Source organism: Buceros rhinoceros, unplaced genomic scaffold, assembly GCF_000710305.1.
Source record: "Buceros rhinoceros silvestris isolate BGI_N320 unplaced genomic scaffold, ASM71030v1 scaffold11500, whole genome shotgun sequence".
Taxonomy (NCBI): Eukaryota; Metazoa; Chordata; class Aves; order Bucerotiformes; family Bucerotidae; genus Buceros; species Buceros rhinoceros.
In genome coordinates this window covers 9,933-20,561 of record NW_010387926.1, presented here as the reverse complement: position 1 = coordinate 20,561, position 10,629 = coordinate 9,933, and the positions used below count along the sequence as shown (strand labels likewise).

Here is a 10,629-nt window from a genome sequence, read left to right as displayed (position 1 = left end):
TGGCATGACACAAGCACAACATACAAAATGAATAATTTGTCATACGTACACTCAAGAGACAGATATGTATCCTTTAATGGCTAGAAAAAAAAATCAGCGTAATGTATTTACTTTTAGTTTAGTACTGAGAAACAGAATTTGAGAAACAGAATACATTGCCAAAATTGGCAATGGTCGGGGGGGAACCGCAAAAAACGACAGTAGCAACATAATCCAAAGGTAGATACCTAAACCCATACACTAGATGCCCAATACCAAAGGACCTAAAGAGTTTGAGAGGTGGGTCCTAAGAGACTGCGTTATCTTCAAGAAGAAAAGCAGGTGTTGAGACTGAAAATCAGATCTCTGACTCAAATATGACTGAATGAAGATCCTTGTGTTTAGGTATTCATGTCTGTAAATCTTTCGCCTGAACACCTTTCCTGTTAAGAGCCGGCTGACGTTCAGAGAGCACGCTGTTAATTTGTACATACCTCAGGCCTGACAGTTGTTTTCGCTCAAACTCTATGTAAACAACAATTATTCGACAAACTAATGGATCCAATTCGGGTTCAGGACTGTACCTTCCTAGCAAAGGCAAAGTGCCACAAAATGTCAACACCAAAACACCGTCCTCCTAGACAGTTGCAGGCATCTTCTCACAGTGGGCTTCTCCACATGAACCTAATTTCCATGCCAAACTACAATGTTCTCCATGCTGCTAAACAAAAGCAGAACTACACAGCTGTTCAGAACACACAGAGTTAACTAGATACTATCTGCTTTAAGTCACTCTGGGGATAAAGAGCAGAGTTACAAACTCGCTGGTGCCTGTGAAGCAAATTGACACAATTTTTACTCCCATCATTTTTGATCTCCAGGCATTGCCATACAATCCCTTCCAAGTCAAGCTATCATTTTGCTCTGTCTAATCCAATTAATGACCACTCGACCTGGAAAGACTGCCGATAGGGTACGTTCTGCCCTGTTAGTGAAACTTGAACTCCAGAAAGCCCCAGAGTTTTATAGAACATTTCTGGACGTCAGCAATACTTTCACAACAACCTAAAGGCAGCCCTGAGGTCCCACGGTCATTGCAGACCCTCTGCACCCTGCAACACTGGCATAAGCACGAACACTGTAGTCACGGTCTTAACATTGACTAATTTCGGCAGTCTCTTCCATGGAACCGGCAAAACCATTTGTACAGAGGTGGATGTGCCACGCCAGCATATCTGCTTTTGCAGAGGTCCGCACAGAATATATTTTAAATTCCTCCATTAAAAAAAATAGTTATTTCTAAAGATTAGATTGTACAAAAATATGTTCATAATTAATCGAAAATATCCAAATCGTAAACAAAAATAAAAGTGATGCGGATTAAATTCATGTGAAAGTTCTCCCTATTTTACCTTGGGTCTCATTTCATGAGTACAGTCTCTGGGTGTTTTAAGTGGGAAACATACTAAGCAAGAGGTAATTAGATGCACGTAATCATCCGCCAGTCCATTATTAACTCAGCTTTTAAAAACAAGAGCTTACCTCCTGAAGTGTTTAATGTTTTCATACGGACATGATGGGGTCTCCGGTGTTTTCTTGATCAGAGACACTCGCAACCTAACTAGATTTTTTAAAAATGGCAGTTTTTTCTTTGCAACAGCCTTGGAAAAGAATTTTTAAGTACTAGATTACACATGGAATAGCAAGTAGTTATTTTGTCCAGTTCTACCTTAACTTGATGTCAACTTTCAAGCATTTCCCAGAACACAGAGTCCGTACAAGGGCATATACAGAAGACAAACCATTCTATGTTTATTTTGTAACACCAAACAAAATAGGGAATACCAAACCACGACTTTCGAGAATGTGTACCAAGTTAGTACTTTAACCACTGCATCACAGCTCATATTATAAGATGAATTGTCTCTCTCCCTCTGCATTTATATTTGTATAATATATATTCATTTATACGAACAAATACCTTCCAAAAATACAACTGAAGTTGTTCCATATGCATTCTTTCCATGACTAAGTTCGGAAGTTAAACGGATACTCAGGACAACTGCAATTCATTCATACATTTTAGATGCCTCCAGGACAGACGAGGTCTTTTCTACTCCCCCTTATCTCCACCCTCCCAGCAAAATACTCAGAGCTGAGACAGCTTCCAACTACACAGAAGCATGTGTCTCCAGCTTTGGACTTCCTTCAACAATCTGCTACAGCTGGCACGGTGATGTCAATTACCAATTCAGGAAATCCTGTGTGGCCGGTGGCTTGTTGTTTGGGTTTTTTTTATTATTATTATTCTCACAGAAGACTGTTGAATGCAGATATTAGACAAGTCATTAACCAGTTACATTCACTACCCTCAACACAGTCACTTGCTCAAAAAAGCTCTGGAGGAATTAGTTGCAAGTAACAAGGGGCCAACACAGCCTATTGTACAAGATGCCATTGCCTGCTTATCAGACATCTGAATCCTCTATGATACAGGGAAACTTCTAAACGGTGCCTATAGCAGCTGCTCCCCTGAAGGCAATAGCTGATGCTGGCATTGCATTCTCATTCCAACTAGTTTTCTCACAATGACAGCTGTCATGTAGATCCTTTTGCTTGTTGTCAGGAAAAAATGAAGCTTATGTATCAGCAGCTTGCAGCATCTGCCTATGTACGATCAACAGTCCTAGTGTTTGCAGTTCTTTGAAATGGTTGTAAAAGCTGGTTATAGTGTTCACACCCAAAAGGCAAAGGCTATTTTATCAACAGAGCAGACTGTCTGGTGCTCCACAAGTGTTCTAAAAAAACTGTGAGTTAGAAAAGATGGGGTAATCCTTTTGTTATTTTTCTTTTCATTAAATGATTCTAGTAATAGTCTTCATAGTTCTTAGGGTTCAGGCAATAAAGAATGGCACCCCCAAATGAAAATATAGTTGCACCCCAAGCCAGTCCATAGCCCCAGTTGAACTCATGGTATATTTTCAAGCTGACCGTTTCGATGAACTTGATTGGGTAAAGGACTAAGCTGCACACCTGAAGAACAACTGAAAGAGAAAAAAACCCGTATGTCAGAAGCAGCCTTAATTCATTTCCACAAAATAAGGAAAACATCACGTAACAAATTCACATTTAAAATGCTCTTGGTGCATTTCTAGCTTGTATGCACGACTCTTTTTGAAAAAGAGTGTCAACCACCTTCATGTCATTTACAGAGAACAGAGCAGTTCTTCCAGATTCCCTTGTTACTGCTATGGCAAAACAACGATCCTTCAGATGCCCATGAAATAAACAATGAAAGCAATATTTTCCCAACTCTTTTCTGTTTCTCCTTTATATTTTAGTTTGCAATTTTATTATTACGGAAGGAATAATGACTTAGATCACTTGTTCTATAGCTATTATAAATATGTCAAAAGGAGAAGCAAGAATAAATTAATATTATGAAATATAGTCCAGAATTAAATCATTTACTTAGCCTAGAAATAATTCATTGTAGTAGCTGATAATATTTATGTTCAGTAGAGGCTCACTGAATTACATATTTCATATGCATTACTGTGTACTGTAATCAGAATTAATGATATTGTTACACAGAATACTAAGGAACCTATGAAGTTTGATCAGTCACTAAATTTCCAACTAGCAAAACGTTGCCTTGTATTACAAATATAGGGGGTGGGTCAGAAATGCTTCATGATGGAAAAAAGCTAATGAAACAGATCAAATCCAAGGCAGTAAAAAGCATAGAAATCACTACTTTTTACAGCGCAGTCTCTGAGAAAGCCAGATCTCCTGCAGCCTGTTCCACGGGTCTGCAGCATAATCCAGCAAACCCGTTAATTATTGTGCTACATCAAAAAAACCCACGTACAGTAACCTGAAAAGAAAAATACATATATGAAGAACTTCAATTTTCACAAGAGGATTTCAGTCTCATCAGCACCCATTCTCTTTTAAATTCAGGTACACTCTTAACAAAAAAATTGTGACAATAGTTTCCAAGGTAAGCAGGTGAAAATTACACTTGAAGGTAAGAACAGGCTGTATGACATAGTGATTCTTCAGGCCTCTAGTTCCACCACACACAGAAGATTAAACATCACAGGAATGAAAAAAGCATCGGTTTTGCCCCTCAAATACGTGATCTGGCCTTATGGCAATGTTCCCTTCCAGCGTTTAACACCAGCAGTTTTTGAAGACTTCAGCACCCGACTGCCTCTGCAAACCACCCCAGCCCCCTGATGACAGGCAGGGAGGGCACATCCGCACAGTTAAGCACCTGCTTAAATATTTGCACGCCTGAGACATACTCTGATGGTATGCAATGTAATGCCATAGCAACTACTTCAATACTAACTGGGTTTTTTTTGTTTTGTTTTTTTTTTTTACAGTTTATTAGGTATTGTTAGAAGAACAAACACTATTTAGAGAATTGTTAGAAAGCCAATCCCAATATAAAACACCAGTGGATAACAGGAAGACTGCTTTGGACTACAGAGCCCTTCTGAAATTACATTCAGAAATTACAGGAAAATAAAATAATGTTAATTATATTATCTTACTGCTTGAACACTTCGCACACTTAAAATCTGTTATTTGCCTTTTCATTCCCACATACATTCTTCAGCATTGTCAAACTGTACCTTTCATTAAGAGACTAATGCTTGCCTGTCCTCTAGATGGGACGGGCATGGGGAGATGATTTCCAGTGTTCGTTAAACCTTTGGTGATAACACTTTACAAAACACTCACTGGAAAGGTCTCCAACTCCCCACACCCCTTAGTCTACAGACTAGACTTTGGGCTCTCTTACTTGAGTCTGACAATCTGAATAATGTTTCAACAGCGGCTTTTCTCATGTGGATGAGAAAAAATCCACAGGATTTTTTTTAATCCTAAAATTATTGGAGTGTTACTGTGTGTTATTCCATTTTAATATAATTTTTTGGCTGCCAGCTCAGAAAACACAGCACAACACTGGAGGAATTTTGACAGGGTATGCTAGGGGAAGCACCTACTCTTATGAAAAGATGACACATTCCAGTTCTCTATAATGAGCATCATTATGCCCAAAACAACCTGAGCATAAGCTCAGCTTGCAGACACTTCTTTAAGACTATTCAAAGTCAAAAAGGATTTCCTAAGATGAACAGAAATAGGCAAGTTTTTTAGTGGCTTCCTGAAATGACAGATGAAGCATCTCTGCTGAGTCACAGAAACTGCTTTGTGTGTGTGTGTGTGTGTGTGTGTGTGTGTGTGTCAAGTGCCAGCCAAGGAAGCTCTCCACCTTTCCTCAATCTAACATATGAAGTACGCTGAATTTTAATCTACAGATTGGGCTTGTCAAAACAAAACAAAAAAAGTGATTCTTTCAGAAGAAGAACATGTTGCTGTTGTTACTGCTTTAGCAACAGGTCTTTTAGACAATTTTGTAGTGAGGGTTCCTGCTTTTGCTACTTCTGATCCAGCTACGCTATTGTAAAACTCAAAGGATGTGCTGGAAGCAACTGGCCAGTGCAAACAGCCACACTGCAGACCACTGACATCGTCTTGCACTATTTTTGCCTCTCGTCACTGCTTCTCCCATGTAGAGTAGGAAGGAACCTGCAATGTATCTGCATTTTTTCTAGCTTCACTGTAAAATTTGACATGTAGACTTTTATTCTATCTTCTACATCATTATGAAAATCGGTAATAGCACAGAACTCAGGATGCAATCCAGCCAGACTGCACTCTGACTCTGTCAGAGGTACATCCTCTAAGTATTCTCCAAATATTATGTGCCATCCTTATTTTCACTCTCTCACATACAGTACTTTCACCTAGCCACTGTTTCCCTATCTTAAATGTAAAAACATTCTGTGAAATGTATTAAAAGCTTACTAATATCAAAATTCTTCTAAACGTTGCTAAAATTGTTAAAACACAGTCCCAGAAGGCAAACATCTTTTAAATTACCATCTTTCTTTGCCTTTGCAGACTTCTGACAATTACACTTTCTCTTTCTGCCCCTAAATTAAGACTCATTTTGCACTCAGTTATCTGGTAACCATATCATGACACTTCTACACTAACAAGTTTGTGAGCTTGCACTTAGGATGCAGCTTTCAGGGCCAGAGCAGTTCATAAGCACCAAGACATCCTAGCAAGTACAGAAGCTAGTGACCTCTACTAGACCAAAAATGCTGGGAAGAGCTGTAAGCCAAGACGGCTTCATGCATGAGAATCTCACAACTGCCTCTCTGTATGCTCCACATTTTTCTATTGCCTGAGGTACTCCTGTTCTTCTCCTCATTACACAGAGCTGACATGATGCATTTAAAATACATTCACATCTGTTGATCACTTGCTGGCTTATTCTCAGCATCTAGGTTGATTTTTCTTTTCCTTTTTGCTTTCTGTCTTCCAGTCCTAGTCAGTCAATCTTCTTCCTTACCTACAGAGTTGCTAACTGAAACCTGAAGCTGAGGAAAAAAGAAAAATAAATCAAAACAAGTCAAAACTGAAAGGAAAAAAGTGCCTGGAGCCAACTGTTTTCACTCTAAAGTGCCTGGAAACCACTTTTCCATTTTGTCCTTTCTCCCACACAGTGACGTTTTCTACCTGACACTCACACAGAGCATTAAATGCCTCTGGGCAACTCATCCTCATGTCCTTCTTTTAGAGGCAGCTGGCAGGCTCCTAACCAGTCACACAGACTATTTGGTCTTGTCAGCAGGTTCACGGGACCAGGCAGGGTTTATCCTCAAAAATCTTCTGTGAAATCCACAGGTGAAGGTTTGAATCCACGGACAGTTGCATAAGGCACAAATTCCACCGTACTGCAATCTTAATTTTCCCTATTCAGTAGGGGATGCTTTCCATAATTCTTTCAAGATATGCCAGTCCATACTCACCTCTAAAAACAGCTGACACCAAAGAAAAAATCTGTAGGAAATTATACCGACAATGTCAGCATCAAATCCCAAAAGGATTCTCCTCAGATCTGCCAGATAATGAAGAAGAATGGGGCAGTCTATCTTGGACTCATAATCTCTCTTCTTCTTCTTACAGGTTTCGGGTCATGGCTATTTATGCACACATGCACACGTACAGAGCCAAAGCTAAAGAATCAATATACATTCTTTTTTGATGCAAGTAACCACTAACTCCCCTACTCCTAACCTTCCCCAGTAAAGACTAGTGATAATTTTAAGAGGAGGAGAATAGATTAAGCTTTAAGCTAAACAGCAGGATTTGGGGAAAATTTTTCTTGGGGAATGTTGTTTCTTTTTTTGGTACAAATTTAACTATATACTCAATAAGCAATATGGCAAGGTGGGCAGTGTATGGCTGATAATTACTAAATTACTACATGATATTATGAGAAATTAAGTCAAAAGCCAAATAAGAAATGACTACAGAAATTCAATAATCCCATCTCCTTCAAAGTTAACAGCCCATAACTGCTTTATAATTTCAGAATTAATACTAAATTTTAAATGAATGACATCAGTGCCTTTACTCATTCAACCAAGCAAATAAAGCAACACATTGAACAAAAAGATATAATTTCCACTCAGAAAATCTGACCCTAGGTTGCATTCGTTTCCTAAAAGCATACTAAATAACCTATCAGTATCTCCTGAGCAAATAAAAGTCCATCTTGAAGTGCTGTGGCTCAACCACAGCAACGTTAACAGCAGGGGGCAGCAGGAGCCTTCTCCGCAGCTTTGTTTCATTCCCAAACCCCTGCAATTTCAGCGCTCTTATCTTTTCATATCCCTGTAAGTGTCTGTTTTTAATATATTCCTAAGTCTGTGTTCCGTCATTCCCTTCATTATGGGCTATCAGAAGGAGCTAAAGCTGCTGGCTCCGATGCAGGTATGAGTGACAGGATGAAGGCAAACCACGCTTGGTGAATCTCGGGAGAAACAGAAACAGCCGTGCTGACTAAGCCTCAGAACGCCAGAATGTACGGAAGGAGATGACTTGATATTGTAATTATATCTCACTGGACCAGTCTTACAGACAATTCAGATTCACACGTCTCCCTTAAGATTTTGTTGTAGTTTATATGAACTGTTCCATTTTCATGTTTTTAAACCAAACAGGGACTTAACTGTGACACCTGGTTAAATTAATAACTAAGTAAGCAAGCTGACACAATGAAATTAATTCCTCATGGCACAGGAGCATATATAAACACTTTGCAACATAATCCTATTTATTTTCACATGCAGAGCTTCAAGTCACACTTAGGCATCAATTTTCCTGTTTTAGAATTGTAAAAGGAAGAACATTAAAATAACAGAAATGGCTTTGCATGAAGAATAAAAATAAGGACATCAAGCAGCACAAAGTCACAGATTAAAAACGGTACTTTGAGATCTGTCCTCCATAGTTTCCCCCGCTGAATGTACTTCACAAAACAATAAACATAATCCAAATAAATAATTGTTTATGAACTAAAAATAGTAGTGCAACTACAAAAATTATTAATGCTGTGCAGAGTCGGCATCCTGAAAAGCCTCACTGGAGTTAACACAGAAGTAAACCAAACGCTTCTGCATTAGTATGCGGAACAAGGCACGTCTTCCTTCACAAAAGTGAAGCTGCTCTCATGAAATTTTCATAATAGTGCTGGTAATCTGCTTACCTGCAGCAAAGAGCATGACTGCAACTGGTCGGTAGAACCGCCTCCGAGATCCCACACAGATGGAGATCAACCCAACCAGGAAAGCTATGAGAATAATGGCAGCACCACCCAACAGCAAAGCAAGAGTAGCTATCTGCCAGTCTATGGGGAAAAAAAGAGAGGGGAAAAAAATAATGATACAATTGCAGTAAAACAACTCCATAGGCCTGACAGAAACAGCAGAATATGAGGAACAGAGGCTGCATCAAGGCTCGGGTAAATAAACAAGTGTGCTTTGGATTTCTTTTCTCCTAATTAGAGAAACACCTTTATACAACAGATGCAACTCAGGAGCAAAGTGCCGCAACCTCCCACACTTCTACAAGGCTTAGTTGGCCTCATTGGGATCTTGGCTCAACTAAGACTGAATAGTTTCGTGCCCTGTTTTTTCTTTTTCCAATTTAGAATGAGAAACTGAGGCTGGGACAGGATTAGCTAGCATAATGTTAGCTGACCCCTAGTCCATCATAGCTTTCTCACTGAAGGGAGCGAAAGTCAAGCCTCTGCTTGAGCTAATTAGGATGACAGAGGAAGGAAAATGCATGGAGGCTCATGTTATACACTTGTCACTTGGGAAGTACCAAGGCTACATTGCATGAATAACAAAACTAAGGCAAAGGAAGGAGATGCTCAAAGCAATTAAAAAAAAAATTCAACACTAAAAAAAAAATGGAAGTCAAGGCTTTACAAAGGCAGTAACAATCATCAGATGCAGACCGAGTCAAATCTGAAGTCCATTTTAAAATGTCACATTATCCTAAAGTGTCAGTTTTTCTTTTCTTCCCTCAAAAGCAACTTCTGCATTTGGCCCAGTGTATTTTCTATTTTTTCTCCCCACACATAATGGATGCAGTTATAAACAACATCCTTACAGTGTTAAATCACATAAGATAAAATCCACGTGCAAGCTAATGGTCATCATGGGTCTATACAACATCCAAGATCTAACTTAAGAGCTTCTGCATGATTTTAGAAAGGCACAGGTTTTGTGCTGTCTCTGCAAAATATGAGACCCTGTCTCTCTCCAATAACGGGGATCAAGAAAACGAATCCGATCGCTATTTAGTGTTTATCACTACTATTCAGTAGTTGAAGGAAGATGATCTAAAATCAGTTTGTGGGGAAAGGATCTATGAATCCAGTGCATCTCTCATTACTTTGAAAATACTAGGACCCATACAACATTCAGAATAAAGTGTCCAAATGCATTACATAGTTCAAAGAAAGTAAGATTAATCATTTCAAAAAATTAATTTATGGATCTTAAGGTTACTAAAATAAAACAACAACAAAAATCAACATTCTCTTTTTGAAAAGAGCAAAAGTGAGTGTTTTAAAAAACAGGACATTCAGTTTCAAGAGGCCTCTAATCTGCAGAAGATACTGACAGTGCAGCTGTGGGGTTTGGGAATGTAAGGCTGACAGCTATTATCACCAAAAAGCCTTCATATATTGTATGAAAAAGGATGAAGGAGACGAATGTGAATAGAAGAACTATAAAAGCATTGCTAAAAAATAAAGTTATTTTAGAGGCATGTTTGTGCAAATACACACAGTTATTTTCATTCTTTTTAGAAATACAGGCATGTTGTTTACCAATACTTCAATTACTAGGTACTCAACCTTCCAAGTGATTTTACTCCTTGTTTTCTTACTGGTTCAAAACCCAAGGCTGGGAACAATCTCTAATTTTCCTGCCATCAGCATGCAATCCCTAACGCCAGTTGACTGTGCAGCCCACTCCTTTACTATTCCTGGGATAGAAATACGATTTTAGTTACGGATGGAATACTATAAAGAGTGGTTTCTAATGTTCTCAGGATCTTTCAGAAACAGCAAGTGGTTAGTGTACTGATGATTTAGAAAGTATCCTTTCAATATCAGAGTGCATTACAGATATGAAATACAGAAATAAATAAATAGAATGGACCACTCTGGAACGACATGAAAGGAATCCTTACACTAGAAAATTA

General features: G+C 38.7%; 1 protein-coding gene across 1 annotated transcript; it reads right to left on the bottom strand.

The window, feature by feature from the left end:
* Positions 1 to 2,844: 2,844 nt before the first annotated feature.
* TMEM47 (transmembrane protein 47) lies at positions 2,845 to 8,758 on the bottom strand (the record flags this gene model as incomplete). The annotated part of the gene is made up of 2 exons (XM_010139654.1): positions 2,845 to 3,023; positions 8,618 to 8,758. Coding segments are annotated over 2 exons (320 nt in total), but the record flags the coding sequence as incomplete, so codon positions are not given.
* Positions 8,759 to 10,629: the final 1,871 nt, after the last annotated feature.